The following is a 17,885-nucleotide window of genomic DNA, read 5'->3' as shown; positions in this document are numbered from 1 at the left end:
ATTATCCCGCTTATTACACGGCTAGTTGCCACATAAGAAAAAAAAACGGACATGAATATGAATTTGAAACATTTTATTGGCATATTTGTTTTAAATTAACATTTTTATCCTTCCGCGAAACTTTGCACAGATGCATAAAATGATCGTAATACCTTATTAAGATCCTCTGCTTCATACTTGTCTCCATTTTTTCTCTTTTAGCCAGTCTTTGAGAAGTTTTAATGCCCATTCTGTATTTTTTTGTGTGTTGGCTTCGTAGCTGTCATGCTCTATTTTGTCAAGTTCAGTCTCAGTAAGCTCTCTGTGTCTTGTCGTGGTTGTCGAGTGTTTGTCACAAGATGGCGCCAAACAGACAGTAATCTTTATTGATCTTTATTGGCGTGGAGCGATTTTAATCGTACAAGTAGTACCGGCTATGCGTTATTACTTTGGAGCGGTTATTATTTGAAAAGAACGAACCTGCAAATGTCTCAACTGACCAATCAGAATCAAGCATTCCAGAGAGCCGTGTAATATAATAAATGATCTAGATGATATTATGCACTAAAACTTTACTTATGTACTCTGGAGACACCAAAAATCATCATAAAAAAGTCTTGTGAAACGTTCACTTTAAATGTTGTGCGCTTGAGTGAAGATTTCTTTTATTATATTGTATAGAAATGATCTATCAGTAATCTCCACACCTAAACCATAACTACAGTATGTCCGGCTTCAGTGGTTTCTTTTATTCACCTTTTGTCTCTTCTCTTCAGGTATCCCATACAGAGACCTGAGCTCGGTTGCTATGGACACACAGAGTATTCACGTGGAGTGAGGAATTATGGGAAACGGGACCCATCTGAATTATTTGATGTGTATTGTTTCGTAAATGAGATGAAAGGTAGGTTTGTGTAAAATGAAAGCTATAGAGCTCTTACAAACATTTTCTTTATCAAGTTATACAGTTAGATTATCATTATAAAAAAGGTTTGACTGTAAAATAAAAAATGTTTCAGAGTATTTCATTTTAAAAAAAAGGAAATGTTGTTAAATATTTTAGTATTACCACCTGTCACGGTCACATCATTTAAAGTTTTTGGTGTAATCGTATTGGCTGTAAAAGTCATTTTAACTTTTAAATCTTGTCTAGTGACGAGGAACTTTTACTTATAAAGTCAAAATTGTTGAAGTTATTTTAATAACATGATTTATCGATCACATCATTGTATTACAGTGCAGTGCTGTCTGAATCATGCATAACTTGTTTTAAATAAGCTGCTGTATTCATCATTTTTTAAAATAAATAATAAAATGCTGGCAAGTGTAGTAAGATTAAATTGAGCTGAACAAACGTTTTCTAAGCAGCTTTGTAATCAGGGCACAAAATGAAGCAAACGAGAGTAAAGATTGGCTATAAAATGAAGTAACGGCCCATTGGCAACAACATCAGTTCACAATGTGAGAAAGATTGTGTGATGGGGAAACATTAGTCTCTCTCTTTATCTGATAACTCTTATTACTTCAATGGAGGGTTTGATGTTTTGATTGACCATCAGAAACTGTAAGGTGTTTTTCTTTATGTGTTGTCAATGTCATGTCTTTGGTTATGAGCCATTAACATAATGCTGAATGATTTGGTTGTTGTAGTTACTGTTAGACTGCAAAATTAAACCTCAAGATACCATAAAACCTTGTTTGGTGTGAGAAACAGAAACATTTATGTGCAGCTATATAATGACAAGAGTTTACATCAGATTATTCAGTCTATGATTGCATTCTGCCACACATCGGTTGATTAAAAGCCCGCTTATCTCTGGTATTGTAGGTGAAGTGTTTTCTGTCACGGCCCCTGGTAAACTGACTCATCCCGAGGCCGCGGCTCACTGTGAATCATTGGGTGGCCGATTGGCGACCGTCGGGCAGCTTTATCTGGCCTGGACGTCTGGATTGGATCATTGTGATGGCGGTTGGTTGGCTGATGGGAGCGTGAGGTCATCTGTCAGTACAGAGCGTTCACGGTGTGCAGATGCCGAACCGGGTGTCCGAACCTTTACACCAGCAGAGCCCATCAACAGGACAGATCGCTTTGATGCATACTGCTATCAAGGTATGATGTAAGATTATACTGAAGTGTGCACCTGTGATTCTAATATATCTAGTAGTGTGTTGAAACCAAAAAAATAAAATAAACATGATAGTCATTTTATTTATTTTGCTTGTTAAATGCATTTCGTGGTATTCCTTTCAAATAATAAAAGGTATTATAGAGGTCTTCTCAGGTCCAAAGAAATGTACCCGACCCAACATGACCTGAATCACTTTTTACCCGAACCTGACATGCATACATTTTTTTAAGAAAGACTTGACCCAAGACAAACCCAAGAAAATTTGACCCAACCTAGTGGCAATATTTTTAAAACTTCACTGGACCTGAATGTAGACGGCACCTACTGTATGTGTGTGCAGTCTGCATCTGTCAGACAAAAAGAAACAACGGTGGCCTCAACCAATTTGGCGCTGCTCCATTTATTTTCATTTGTTATCTGATGACAACACCAAGGTAACCACTTACAGTGTATATTCAAAATAGATTGACAGGTCTGTCTCAACGAAAATTAACCTACCGCCAGTCACATGATGTCAAAAGCCCTCTTGGCAAACAGAGAAGGGGTTGGAAATGGACTCGATGCACACACGTCAGATAGTTTGGGTCTTCTTGGGTTAGATAAGCAAAACGAGACCTGATGCCGTTGATATGAAACTGGCACACATGAAACTTATGGCGTGATAGACATCCTGTGGTGCGATCCGCATAAATGAGGTGGCGCAAATGACACGTTTAACATGAATTGAGCGGTTCGGTTGTTTGACGCATATACACATGATTTTGCGAAAGTTGAAAAATCTGATCTTTGATGGATATTCACGCCGCGTTAACCAATCAGTAGCTTCCTCTATTAATAACATGATTATGACGGAGTGAGTGGACGCAGAAATACAAAACAACAATGAAGGACAAAATCATTGTTGCTTGTCAAATTGTTTAAGCATCCAACTACATGCAAAAAGTGCAATTTATTTGCTTCAATTGCATCTGGTGTGAACGCACTGTTAGACCCGAACCTGCTCGAGTCGAACCTCGGGTTTTCAGATCTATGTGAATCTGTGAAGACCTCTAGAGTATAGTACAGATTTGAGAAATGGGCTTTTATACCAGAGAATCTAATTGAATTTCTATTCATATGTCAACAGAAAAGAAATCAGAGGATGCTCTCAGCAGCATTGTTAAGTCCTTACTGAAGCCGTGGAAGTACATGACCGGCGACGTGGATGGATCACAGGAGAAAGCAGAAGATGTGCCCTCATCTCCCTCATCTACTGGTACAACTTTATTTGAAAACATTAACCAGTTAACAGATATTTCTGTATCATTGTCTTAGCCAGTGAGAATGTTCCTCTGTTATGATGCTCACTTTCTGGAGATTTGTGTAAATTAAATAGTTCACTGCCAAAGCTTTAATAGCAGCTTGTATTGAAATGTTTTCAAGGAGATCAAGATCTGTCTGACCTTCAGCCTACTAACTGGACCGGACAGGTGGATTTGGACAAAGAGCTCCACTTTGCCGCTGAGCCTCCTGAGCTATCGGCTGAGTATTTGACCGTTCGTCTGAGAGCCGAAGACACGTCTCTGGACTGGAGCGGCCAGTTGGACTCGTTCCCGGACATTGAACAGACGTTCCCTGCCCTGAGGTCAGATCTCATTTCTGAGAGTCCTGGTGGTTCAGCCAGAGAGGAAGAGGATGAAGATCTGTCAGGTCAGTCCATCACAGAGACCACACAGTCTAATGGCAAGAGTTCCCTTACGAACATCGTCAGCTCATTGTGGAAACCCTGGAGATACCTGACAGGAGGTGAGGTGGACACCGTGACAGAGAGCACGCAAGCTGTCACACAAGCTACTGTCATGGACAACAAACCTACAGCTACTTCTCCCTCAGGTGACTATAAAAATGTTTTGTGTTGTTTAGTGTTTATTTTTTAAACTGGAGGATTACATAAAACATCAAGCTCAAGTCCAGAGGTGTAGTTGTGTGACTCACATTGAGCATCAGACATCAGTGAGCAGGTTCATTCTGTCTTCATCATTAATACGGATACTGTTATACAATCCTTTTATCACATCAGGTGCTCCATTACGTCTTTTAACAGCTTTGAAATCCCAGTATCTGTGCCTGTCTGAGGTTAATCACTTCTTGCGTTTGTCTCTGTAGGGTTCATGTCGTGGTTGGGCAACTCAAGGGTCTCTGGTCTTACGTCAGTCACGGATAAATTTATCTCCTCCCATCCGCCTGTGAGCTCAACAGTACCAGAGACTGGCACCAGAGATGGATCGAGCATTGATCAGGCCAGTCAAGCAACAGAACACACTCCAGGGACAGGTGAAGAATGGGTTCAGGTGACAGAGAAACCTGGAGAGAATATAGGAACCCTTGACCCGGACAATGAGATGGAGGAAGAAGTTCCGGTCTCCATTTCCAAAGAATCTGTACGTAGGTTGTCCCTGACGGAGAGCTACTCCGGAGAGAGTCGAACCCCTGAGGTGGAGGGAAGCTCGTGGGGCGATACGTACCTGTCGTCAGGTGCCACGTCCGAAAAGACGCTTACGGTGGTAACGTTGAATACCGGTTTATTACCGGAGAGGAGAGACACTATTTCGCTCAACCAGGACGACGCTGCTTTGGAGGCCCGTGGAGAAATTCAATACAGACGTAGAAACAAAGGCAGAAGGCCAGGCCAAAGAACCACAGAGATGACAACCACAGCTGGCCAGAGCACCACTATGTCCTACGTTGAGTCTTCAAGCAGTGAAAACACAGGAACAGCCATCACATTGTCTCCAGATAAGTCTCAGATGGCAAGCTTTCAAACGCCGGTTCTCAGCATCACAGGTTCTATCACAGAGAAAGATCTCACTATCACAGAGAAAGATCTCACTATCACAGAGAAAGATCTCAGCAGTCCAGAGGAAGATCTCAGCAACCCAGAAAAAGATCTCGCTATCACAGAGAAAGATCTCACTATCACAGAGAAAGATCTCAGCAGTCCAGAGGAAGATCTCTCTATCACAGAGAAAGATCTCACTATCACAGAGAAAGATCTCACTATCACAGAGAAAGATCTCAGCAACATAGAGAAAGTTCTGGCTATCACAGAGAAAGATCCTACTATAACAGAGAAAGATCTCAGAAGTCCAGAGGAAGATCTCAGCATAACAGAGAAAGATCTCGCTATCACAGAGAAAGATCTCAGCAACCCAGAGGAAGACCTCAGCAACCCGGAGAAAGATCTCAGCATAACAGTGAAAGATCTCACTATCACAGAGAAAGATCTCAGCAGTCCAGAGGAAGATCTCAGCAACCCCAAAAAATATCTTACTGTCACAGAAAAAGATCTCAGCAGTCCAGAGGAAGATCTCAGCAACCCAGGGAAAGATCTCAGCAACCCCCCAAAAAATCTCCCTATCACAGAAAAAGATCTCAGCGGTCCAGAGGAAGATCTCAGCAACCCCAAAAAAGATCTCACTATCACAGAAAAAGATCTCACTATCACAAAGAAAGATCTCAGCGGTCCAGAGGAAGATCTCAGCAACCCCAAAAAAGATCTCACTGTTACAGAAAAAGATCTCAGCAGTCCAGAGGAAGTTTTCAGCAACCCAGAGGAAGATCTCAGCAACCCCCCAAAAGATCTAACTGTCACAGAGAAAGATCTCAGCAGTCCAGAGGAAGATCTCAGCAACCCCAAAAAAGATCTCACTATCAAAGAGAAAGATCTCAGCAACCCCAAAAAAGATCTCACTATCACACATAAAGATCTCAGCAGTCCAGAGGAAGATCTCAGCAACCCCAAAAAAGATCTCACTGTTACAGAAAAAGATCTCAGCAGAGATCTCAGCAACCCAGAGGAAGATCTCAGCAACCCCAAAAAAGATCTCAGCAACCCCAAAAAAGATCTCAGCAACCCCAAAAAAGATCTCAGCAACCCCAAAAAAGATCTCCCTATCACAGAAAAAGATCTCAGCAGTCCAGAGGAAGATCTCAGCAACCCCAAAAAAGATCTCACTATCAAAGAGAAAGATCTCAGCAGTCCAGAGAAAGATCTCAGCAACCCCAAAAAAGATCTCACTATCACACATAAAGATCTCAGCAGTCCAGAGGAAGATCTCAGCAACCCCAAAAAAGATCTCACTGTTACAGAAAAAGATCTCAGCAGAGATCTCAGCAACCCAGAGGAAGATCTCAGCAACCCCAAAAAAGATCTCAGCAACCCCAAAAAAGATCTCCCTATCACAGAAAAAGATCTCAGCAGTCCAGAGGAAGATCTCAGCAACCCCAAAAAATATCTCACTATCACAGAGAAAGATCTTAGCAGTCCAAAGGAAGATCTCAGTAACCCAGAGGAAGATCTGAGCATAGAGAAAGATCTGAATAGTCCAGAGAGCAGCACTGAGATGATGACAAATAACAGTTCATTTAGACAAAGAGGTAAAATTCACCATACAGACACAGTCAGTTTGTTCTCATTAGAGGTTACACCCAGAAAGGGGGAAGACCCCTGCTATAACCATTAGTGTTGTTATTGTTCTTGTGCCATGTAAATCAATGGCAGCCCACCGAACCTTTCAAGTATGACATTTGGAACAGATAGAGGACAGACTTAACTGTTACTATAGCAACTTTTGAGTGACTATCTCAAACCCTTTAGCGCCACCAACAGTTCAAAATGTCACTTATGTTTAATATGGCGAGTAAGCCTAATGGTCATATGTGCTTGTGTGTTTGTTCATTGACATGAAACCTGCTGTGTGTGACTATGAGCATGTCTTAGACAGTACAAATGATTGCTCAAAAGTTACAAGCACTTTTATTGTTTTTTTACCTACAGTATGGATGGTTATGATGATATTATGTATAATATGGAATTACTTGCATATTACAGAGAATCTCTTGATTCAACCTCACAAAACAATTGTCTAACATCAAAATATTTGAATCCCACTGGAGATTTCCTTCTATATGTTTCTGTATAGTTGATATCCCATGATGCCCTACTGTTGTCCACAGTGTCAGAGACTGTGAACTGAAGAATGTGGCTCATTTACATTTGTGGTTAAAACAAACAATGAGCCATTTTGAACTGCTGTGAGTGTAAATCCATGAGAGACCCTACGTGACCTTAGAGAGAGGACCTTATGAAGGGGCGGGGCTTGTGTAGTCAGGATGATTAGCAGCCTTTTTCACTGGTTTCTATGACGACAGAAGTTGCGTGCATCACATGGTTTGGATGGGAGGGTTTGTGAAGCTCATACATGAGAACGAGAGAGGGAGAGAAAGAGGTTATGAATGAGGAGGTTCATCAGGTCTTCATGTTGAGTCAGAGACAGGAACATAAATAAAAAGTACTTACTTTTCAATTCAATTTTATTTATATAGCACTTTTAACAATTGTTTAGTAGATCAGTGGTGCAATGACCTTCATGGCAACAGGAACTGGGTCTGTTAGTCTCAGTGTCCTCAAGATTGAAGATGAGATGACAAACAAAATCCTATTAGTGTAGGGGCCGTTCGCATGTAATGCAAGTGGTTGAATATCTGTTTAGTTTCTATTGCGGCATAAGTATATTTAATAGACAAATTATTTAATGCTTTGTTAAAGAGAAATGTCTTTAGTTTAGAGTTTAAGTTATCCACTTTCTCTGTTTCATGAACATTGTTGGGTAAATCATTCCAGAGCTTAGGGGCTAAGTAGGAAAAGGTTCGACCACCTTTAGAAACTTTTGATATTCTAGGGATAATTAAAGCTCCACTGTGTAAGATCTACTCCCATCTAGCGGTGAAAGTCTATATGACAAGTAACTGAATATTACTTTCTAGCCCCCCCCATTCGGAACGCGTTTTAACTCGTACGGTGGCCCAGCCGTGTCATGCCAAGGTTAACATGGCTTCCAGTAGCTACAAAGCAAAAGCAATGAGAAAAAAATGAACAATTTGCAATGTCCTTTGCCTGTGATCCATCAAAGCACACCGATTTATGTTTAACATGAAAAAAGTCTGATTGTCATGATATGTCCGCTTAAAATCACATACAAAAAGCAACCATGACGGGTTTAAATGGACGCGAACTAATATTATGTCAAAGTACAATGCTTATGTTTTAAGTAAACAATACATGTCCGTGTATATGTAAGAGCTTTCTCTCATATTGGTGAAAAAAGATCGCGCAACTTTCACAAGCTTGTAAAATGAAACGAAAGACGCCCAGATCAGACGCTTTTATCAGAGTATTATGTCAGACATTATGTCAGAGTACAATGCTTATGTTTTAAGTAAACGTTACATGTCCGTGTATATGTAAGAGCTTTCTCTGATATTGGTGAAAAGAGATCGCGCAACTTTCACACGCTTGTAAAATGAAACGAAAGACGCGCAGAGCAGACGCTTTTATCAATGAAAGGCTAAAAATAGCGCTGTCACCGTGTGTTTGTGCTAGAGGTCAGAAAAGATGAAAAACATTTATCTCAGTACCTCAGATTACATAAATGGGCGGAGAGACGGCGTGTGTCTGTTCGGACACATTAAACCACATGCATGTTTACACTAACAAGTGTTATGCATAATCATGCTAAAGTTAGCCAAGGAACTATAAAACTTCAAGTTTACAACATGGACTGTATAGATGTAAACGAATATGCTGAATTACCTGTGGAGAAGATAGAAAGTAAACTTCAGTGTCCCTTGAGCCCCATCTTGGAAAACTAACTCCAATATTGACTTTGGTCTTTATGTTTTTCCTGTCACGTTGTCGTTTAAAATCCCCGTTTCGCTTCCTTGGCGGCTTGTTTTAATGTCCTCGAGAATATGTCTTCAACAGGCTTTCAAATCAAAGCATTAGATTGCAGGTTCATCACGGTGTGCGGTTGTTGTAAAATCCGAAGGATTCAGCTACGCAACGCAGGTCACAGGCTGGATACGATACGTCATCAAGCCTGGTTTATTTAAATCAACTGAGCATTACATTCGCAAGTCATACGCATATTACATCAATTTACAATTAACTAAGAATAATTGTCAGCTTTATAATTGTTAATATTCTGAAATAAGACTGTCTTGATGACGTATACCGCCTACACATGCAACCTACGGAGGCTTCAGCTATCGGCCACCTGAGTGTAGAGTGAAAGCGCGAAAGGCGGAGCTTGAATTTCAGGAATGTCCCTCGTCGGCGAATGTATTTCAAAGATGGAGGCACAACATGGATTCAGCCAGAGAGCGCTTCGACGGTATGCATTTTAAATAGCAGATTCTACACTTACGAGAATACTTTGATTAGTGGGTGGGAAGTAATTACACATGAATGAGCACATACTTTTGAAAGAAAACATGGGTTTTTGTTAAGAATTAACTCAATAAAGTACACAGTAGAGCTTTAAGTGACCAGAATTTTGTGACCATAGTGTCCGTGATGGATTGTATTCTGATAGAAATTCTTTAAGATACGAAGCTGCTAGGCCATTTAAGGCGTTATAGGTAATTAGCAATATTTTAAAGTGTATGCTATATTTAACTGGTAACCAATGTAAAGATGCCAGAATTGGGCTCATGTGGTCATACTTCTTAGATCAAGTAAGCACACTTGCAGCAGTGTTTTGAACCAGCTGAAGCTTGTTTACCTGATTTGCTTGACATCATCTGAGTAATGAGTTACAGTAAATAAACATATTTTGTTTGTAGCGATTTGGTTCAATAATAAGTATCGCTGTAGTATTGGAGTTTAGCATAAGGAAGTTATTTGCCATCCAGTCACTAATATCGCTAGTACAGTCTGTTAGCCTATTTGTCTTTGTCTTAGAAAACTGGAGGGTTTCGCTAGAATGTGAGGAAATGTAAAGCTGGGTATCATCTGCATTGCAGTGAAAACTTATGCTGTGTTTCCTGATGATGTCTCCTAGAGGTAACTTGTGTAAAGAGAAAAGGATAGGACCTAGAACTGATCCCTGTGGTACGCCGTATTTAACCGGAGAGTGACATGACATACTTCACTAACTTTAAAATCTTCTTCACACCCATATTTAAATTAGCATAATATAAATGTTCAACGTAATGCAACATTATTAGCAGTGAGTAACACATCCCGACAGGATGAACTTTAAAAAAAAAAAAACTCTTCTCTTGAGAAGGTAAACTTTAGGATGTGTTAGAGCACTAAACAACCTGTAGATTGATCAGTACTTTAACACATGAAACCAGAAACACAACATATTATAAGAAAAAAATGACCGCTTTAGGAATTTACTTATCATGGTTAAAAACAGCTTTTTGGACCTACACATGCAAAACGGTGAGGAAATAATGCAATATTTGTCAGCTCTGTCAAGGGTTTGTGTGCTAAAGATGCTGTGAAATGCAGATGTAGTCAGAGCTCTGAGAAAAACGCTTTGTTACTTTCATCCCGCGTTACTTTTGCCCCCGTTCTCCCCTAATGTACATGAGATTAATCTGATGTTCTGTACAGGGTGAAATATAAAACACTTTCATCAAACGTCCCCGTCGATCATGTTTGAATAATGTATGAGCTGATTGAAATATTCATGACCAGCTGAAGTTCACTGTGTGTCTTTAAGAAACAGAAGATGACCTGAGGAAAATATAACCCCACCATCACTGATCATACATCACATCTGATTTCATCATTTAGAAACCATAAAGAAATGGACTGGTGATTTAAAGAGCTCAGAGTTGATTTATATTATTCTCAAGTTTGTTTCATGCTACTTGAGAAAGGACTGTAGGCTTCCCATAATCCTCAGTTTTGCTCATATAAAGCCTAGAAGTTTTAGTTTAAGACTGTGCTACTTTAAGTCTTTGATGGTTTTTAAGCTCTTGTGATGACACTATTAAGATTGAGCCTCAGAAGTGCTATATTCAGAAATATAATATCCCACAAATCACCTGAAAAAGTCTTTGAGTAACCCTGTATGTTAAAACAGATGATGATAGACTCTTCACTTGAGATTCACCTCATAAAGAGTCTGAGCTCATTCACAAGAAATTCATCTGTTTACGTTTACTCGCTCTCTTCTCGTTTTAAACTCTTATAATTCTTTCTTTTATGGGATATTACATATTAAACACAATGCTTCGGAAAGCACTATAAATGTCTCGTAGCACAAACTCAAAGACTTTCAGTGAATTGTAAGTGATCACATACAGTATAGACATGTTTTCTTCTCAGAGACTGATGTTATGGTGCTTTATGGTCACTACTGTATATACAGATGAACAATCTGATGAACATGATGACAAACTAAAGCAAACACACGTTTGAAACAACATGAGGGTGAGATGAAGAGAGAGATTTCATCATTTCTTTAGCTTGACAGACATGTTGTTTGAGTCATTGTAAGTCATTTATATTTGCTGCTGGAATTTGAAGAAGAGTTAAATGTGATGAAGAATGAAGAGAGATACCAGCAGTGACGTCTGACTTGACATTTAATATATCATATGTGTTATTAAAACCGAGTAATATTATAATGAATGAGAGCTTTTTAATCCTACAGGGTTATTCTGATTGAACTAAAAGACAAATGTTTCATTCAATATTGAGTTTTAAAAGTCAATATTAAGCATTTCATTAAATCGATTTGAAACTTTATATTCATATGCATATGTTTATCAAGTTTGTGCATTTGCCATTTATGTATTTAATCTTTTCTTATTTGTTTTTTAATAAACCGTCAGATTAATGTTTCACCTGAACAGTATTATGTAAAAAACATTGGAATATAAATAAAGATAGCAAAGTCTGCAAACGTCAGAGATCACAATAGAAACATCTGTCATTAAAATCTTTTAATCTGATCTGTTATGATGGCCACATAAACTATATCGCTCTGTAATCTTATTGTTTATTAACAATTTATTCATTTATCATTTGTTTTTCCTGATCAAGTTTAAAGAATGTTTAAGAAGATTCGAGTTGATCTTGAAACTAAACATAACCGCGATCTGACTTACAGTACCTCTCCTGAGCTATTAAAGAGAAACATCTCAGCAGTACAATTACTATTCAGCAGTGAACAGGATTATTTTCATGAACAGGATTATTTCTCTTGCAGATATTGATGACTGTCAATCAAACCCTTGTGAGAATGGAGGCACGTGCATTGATAAAGAGGATTCATTTGTGTGTCTGTGTTTGCCCAGTTACACAGGAGACCAATGTGAGAGAGGTAAGATCATCTCAATGTCTCTCTATCATTTACTCACATCATTATCACAGAGTCTGCATGTGTGCGCGCTTGAGAAATAAACCCTTCTGCTGTACAAATACACAACAGTCAAACATACTCATAAACATTAGCATTATTTCATTTATTCAGGTATCATTTCAGTTTTAAAAATGAATCCTTTGTGATGTAGCTTTACTAACACAGATGCATTATGGGAAGATATTGACCTAACAAAGCAGATGTGCTAGGAAAGAGAGAACATTTCTGTCACACCCTTATCAACATTTATATTAGTGGCATTGTATGCTAGTGTTTGATGTATGTCATGTAAGTGAAGGATTTCTATTTACATATACCGTGGTGTGAATGTACTTCCCATACGGCAAAAAAATATATTTTTTGACCTGCAAATATAACTGGCTTGAAAAGATTTTCAAATTCAAAAATATATTCTTATAAAGCTTTACTTCCTACAAAATGCATTTAGCAAATATTTAATACATATTTTTTTGCCAGAGATGGGTTTTAAGATGAACATTATGGCGTTGTACTTTAAAAATACCATGGTATTACTATAGTGTGCATGTTTACATGTTTACGCACAAACCTGATAATGGATCTGATGTTGGTGTGTTTCTCTCCTGTAGACACAGAGGGTTGTGAACACGGCTGGATGAAGTTTCACGCTCACTGTTATCGACTCTTTCAACGCAGACACACATGGGAGGAATCAGAGAAAGACTGTCGAGAGCACAGCAGTCATCTGACCAGCATCACATCATCTTTGGAGCAGGATTTTCTCAATGGTACATCACAATAATAATCATCTGACACTTACTGATGGTCAGATCTTACTGTATGTTCACTCTTTCTGACTTCAGGACAATGACTTTGATAACCTGTTTTTTATTGGTTAGGTCTGAGAAAAGCTTTAAGAGCATGTATCTGTATCTCAGTATTTCCTCTCATTATTCTTCATCAGGTTTAGGTCATGAGAATATTTGGATTGGACTGAATGATCGTACAGTAGAAGAGGATTTCCAGTGGACTGATGGATTAGATGTTGTGAGTCTTTTTAATACATTATTAATTCATTAACTTAATGGATGAAAAAGTCTGAATTTCAACTGTTAACCTGCGTACATAGTTTTACTAAGATGTGACTCTTTCAGTTTCTCAGGAGATCTGCAGTTCTATGAGATTTCATTATCAGCTTTGTCTCAGATGTGTCTCATCTCTCGCAGGTGTATGAGAACTGGCGTGAGAGTCAGCCGGATAACTTCTTCGCGGGTGGAGAGGACTGTGTGGTCATGATCTCAAGAGAAGACGGCAAATGGAACGATGTGCCGTGCAACTACAATCTGCCCTACGTCTGTAAGAAAGGAACAGGTGAGATTGTGTGTGTGGGTGCCTGTGTGCAAGCGCATGCGGTGTATGGAAGTGTACAAGCGCGTGATAGCGTATATGCGTGTGTGCAAGTGCGTGTGTGCGTGCATATGTGTGTGCGTGCATATGAGTGCATGCGTATGCATGTCTGTGAGTACATGTGTGTGTGAGTACTAGCCCCGCTGCATGTGAGTGAGTGCATGCGTATGCATGCATACGTGAGCGTGCATATGCGTGTGTGCGTGCGTGAGTACATGCGTGCGTGTGAGTATGTGCGTGCGTGTGTAATATACATGCGTATGTGTGTGTATGCTTGTGTGTATGTGAGTACTTGCTTGCGTGTGAGAACATGCATGTGTGTGTGTGAGTACATGAGTACGTGTATGTTGCATGTGAGTACGTTCGTGCATATGCGTGTATGTGAGTACATGTGTGCGTGTGAGTATGTGAATATATGAGTATGTGTATGCGTGCATGTGAGTACATTCGTGCATGTGCATGCATTTGTGTGTGTGTGCGCATATGTGTTCGTGTGAGTACATGAGTACATGGGTGCATGCATGCTTGTGAGTACGTGAGTACGTGTGTGCATGCATGCGTGTGAGCGTGTGCATGTGTTCACACTTGACAATATGACAGAATAAATCTGTATTGTTATGTTCCATCAACTATAAGTATACAGCATCTAAAGTCAGTGTGGTTCATCCGATTTAAAAAAAAAGACAAGAGCTCAGTTGTGCCTCATTGGATCTATGTGTGAATGACAGGTGAACTGTTCCCATGCATCTCTCTCTCTTTCTCTCTCTCTCTCTCTCTCTCTCTCTCTTTGAGTCTTTAACACAAGGAGGTGTCAGTTTGTATGGTGGGTTTTTAACTCCATTGAGAGTCTCTCTGAATGTCAGTATAAGCTCCACACTTAAATTCCCACGGTGCTTTTTTCTGACTTCTGTGCGCTCAGCAGAGATGAGATTTACAGCTGAACCTCGAGATTTCTGACGATAGGAATAAGAGTTCTTCTCAGGAAACCTTTGCTTTTGTGCAACATTCATTTGATTCTCGATTTAATAAAGAATCAGGTTCAGGGCTGTAACCACATTAGATGAAGAAATATTTTAAAGGTTTTAGGTTTGAAGGTTTAAAATGTCTAATAATGGTTTCAACTAACAAATATTATTGTACAAGGGTTTACAGTCAGTAGTAGTGCTTTGTTTTTAAGCAACAAACATCATTCAACATATCAGAGTTGATATAAAGCATAAAAGTAAAATAAAAGTAAAACAGTTGTGTATTGTATTGTGAGTTTAACCTCTGTGTGTGTGTGTGTGTGTGTGTGTGTGTGTGTGTGTGTGTGTGTGTGTGTGTGTGTGTGTGTGTCAGTCATGTGTACCACACCTCCTTCAGTGGACAATGCCTATCTAGTGGGTCGCAGACGATCACACTATGACATTCATGCAGTGGTTCGGTATCAGTGTGATGATGGCTTCTTTCAGCGTCACGTACCGACCGTCCGCTGTCGACCCAATGGGACCTGGGAAAGACCCAAGATCATCTGTACCAAGTGTAAGTCTCCAAACAGACATTCATTCATAAGAGGGTCACTGCTTTCTGTTGAGTGGGACTGAACATGTTTATTTTTTTTAAGTGTATAGATTAAGAAAGGGTTTTTCACAGCGACCGCATAGATAGAAGAGACATTTCTTCACATTCTCCAGATAGCGGTGCCTTTTTCTGTTGCCAAAACAATCATTCAGTCAAAGCTTTTAAAATCATTTTTTATTTTTATACCTTTATATAATCTGAAGAAGCGTTATAAAACAAAGATTTTTCATATGGTAAAGGTTATTCAGGGACACATACAGCTTAAACCTCTTCTTCTCAATTCTTCCTCTTATACCATGATTACCACAAACATTACTCTGGTGGTTATTTTAAGACACTTCACAAGTCAGGTGTAAGTTTTACAATAATCAACACTTGTGTAACATTTCTCAACCAATCAGAATAAAGCATTCAACAAGAGCTAATGAGTCCATGCAATGGTTTCTGGGAGATGTGTAGTTTAATGTCTAAGAGGGAGTGACCTCTGGTGGAGAATAAGGGCACTCCACCTGGTAAATATAGAGACATATCGTACTTTTGTTTTGAGATTTTTGTCTTTTACTTCTTAAATGTTTCTTCTGATAAAAAACCTCAGTAAGGTCTCCACTAGAGTTACAGATTCTCATCAAACTCGAACAAAAAACAGGTCAGCTGAGCTATTCAGTACACATCATTATTACACAAACTTGATCTAATTTGAATTTATTTTTATTTGTCATAAATTTTAGGAGAATAATTTGAGATACTTCAGACTTCAGATTTTTTTATATTTATGTACATGCTGTTTTTTGATGCATTATAATAACAGATCAAAAACAGTGTTAGTACAGCGCTGGTATCAGATCCTATCATATTGCTGCAGTACTTTTAGAAAGTGCATCTCTTGATCAATAATATTTTGTAACAGTCGCTTATATCATCTGTGTGTCTCATGGCAGCACGTCGATCTCACCGCTACCGTCGGCAACACCACAGATCCCGGCGTGAGCACCGGAGACACAGGAGACATGGATCCGGTCACAGAGGACGAGATTAAACCTTACTGGTGTTTAAAGGCAGGGGACGTCCACTTTAATCTGTGATTTCACTTTCAGTGTTTTCCAGTCAGAGGAAACACAACAGACCCTGAAAAACTGAAACAATTACTTCTCCTCATCTCCTCCTAATCTTCTCCTGATCTCCTGATCTTCTCCTCTGGATCTCCTGATCTCCTCCTGATCTTCTCCTGATCTCCTGATCTTCTTCTCTGGATCTTCTGAACTCCTCCTGATCTTCTCCTCTGGATCCCTCATCTCCTCCTGATCTTCTCCTGATCTCCTGATCTTCTTCTCTGGTTCTTCTGATCTCCTCCAGATCTTCTCCTCTTTGTGATTACAGTTCAAGTTCATTTAGGTTTTATAAGGTTAGAGATGGTCTTGATGAGGTCCGAAGGGTTGTTACTGTAGATTGACAGACAGAGGATTATTAATGCAGTCAGTGATATAGAGACAGATCTGTATAGAGTTACTCGTACAGATGACAGTAGTGTTTGTTCAGCTGTAGGTTATTTGTGTTTTGTAATGTTTCAAGATTTGTATTCAGTGTGGTCTCTACTAAACTTTGCATTTCTGCCAGGTCACTGAGTAAGAATGATAGAAAAACTGCATAGACCCCTGTTTATTAGAAACAGAAACTGTGGTCAGTTTGTCTTCTTGAATACTCGACTGATAAACCAAGCTGATGTCTATGTTGTTTTTAACTTCACATCATTTAGGTCTACATCTTATGTTTTTCAAAACAATGTTTTAATTCTCTGCAGTAATGTTGAGCTGTTTCTGTCTGATAAAACAGACTACACTTTAAAAATCCCTGTTTTTTAAACCAGCATTGGGTCAAAAGAGACAAACCCAGACATATATCTGACCCAACAATGTTATAAATCCCAGCAGGTTGTCTTTGTCTCTTTTGACCGAGTGCTGGTTTGAAAGTAACCCAGCAGTGTTTATTGTGCACAGTGATGGTAACCAATCAGAAAAGGAAAAGGACCCCTAAAAGACCCCTTTTATGATCTGTTATTGATCTCACAGATTTTTAACAAACACTTGACACATTGTCTTTTATGTGTTTGCTTGTCTGTATGTTTTTGAAATGATTCACTGTGAGAGCAAAAGATCTTTAATTTTCATACTTGTTTTACAAATAGAAGAGAGCTGTGAAATGGTAAAAGTCATCTCCAACATGGGTTAATCTGCACTATGAGTTGTGATTGGGATCTTCAGAGAATCAAGCGTGTGATCCAGATGTTGTTTGATCTCCACACTAGAGATAGCTGAGAGATGCTGAAATAATACAGAGGGTTTTGTGTCTCATTCTTAAAATATTGGCTTGTTTAAAACAATAGTTGGTTAATAACAAACCAGCATAGAGTTATTTATAACAGTTGGGTTTCTCCATATTTGACCTAACTTTGGGTTGAAACAACCAAGCATTTTTTTCGAGAGTGTAAACAGTATTAAACTTGAATCTTGTGCTGTTTCATTCACACTCACCTTAAGACTCTGCTTATGTGTGAAGTGTGTGTGTCTGTATGTGTGTGTGTGTGTGTGTGTGTGTGTGTGTGTGTGTGTGTGTGTGTGTGTGTGTGTGTGTG

The 17,885-nt window shown here is 39.2% G+C and overlaps 1 protein-coding gene across 1 annotated transcript in view; it reads left to right on the top strand.

Annotated features, from left to right (window-relative positions):
- ncana (neurocan a) overlaps positions 1–16,488 on the top strand; it is a 32,389-nt gene extending 15,901 nt beyond the window's left edge. Inside the window, exons 5-15 of the mRNA XM_065271279.2 lie at positions 756–883; positions 1,808–2,089; positions 3,235–3,363; positions 3,531–3,980; positions 4,254–6,524; positions 12,158–12,271; positions 12,919–13,077; positions 13,254–13,336; positions 13,516–13,660; positions 15,035–15,217; positions 16,195–16,488. Of these exons, the coding sequence (XP_065127351.1) occupies positions 756–883; positions 1,808–2,089; positions 3,235–3,363; positions 3,531–3,980; positions 4,254–6,524; positions 12,158–12,271; positions 12,919–13,077; positions 13,254–13,336; positions 13,516–13,660; positions 15,035–15,217; positions 16,195–16,292 (4,042 nt within the window). The 3' untranslated portion in view covers positions 16,293–16,488. The remainder of the gene's footprint in view (positions 1–755; positions 884–1,807; positions 2,090–3,234; positions 3,364–3,530; positions 3,981–4,253; positions 6,525–12,157; positions 12,272–12,918; positions 13,078–13,253; positions 13,337–13,515; positions 13,661–15,034; positions 15,218–16,194) is intronic.
- Positions 16,489–17,885: the final 1,397 nt, after the last annotated feature.

Source organism: Paramisgurnus dabryanus, chromosome 6 (assembly GCF_030506205.2).
Source record: "Paramisgurnus dabryanus chromosome 6, PD_genome_1.1, whole genome shotgun sequence".
Classification (NCBI taxonomy): domain Eukaryota; kingdom Metazoa; phylum Chordata; class Actinopteri; order Cypriniformes; family Cobitidae; genus Paramisgurnus; species Paramisgurnus dabryanus.
Note: the sequence above shows the minus strand (reverse complement) of the source record. Positions and strands in the feature narration are given on the sequence as shown.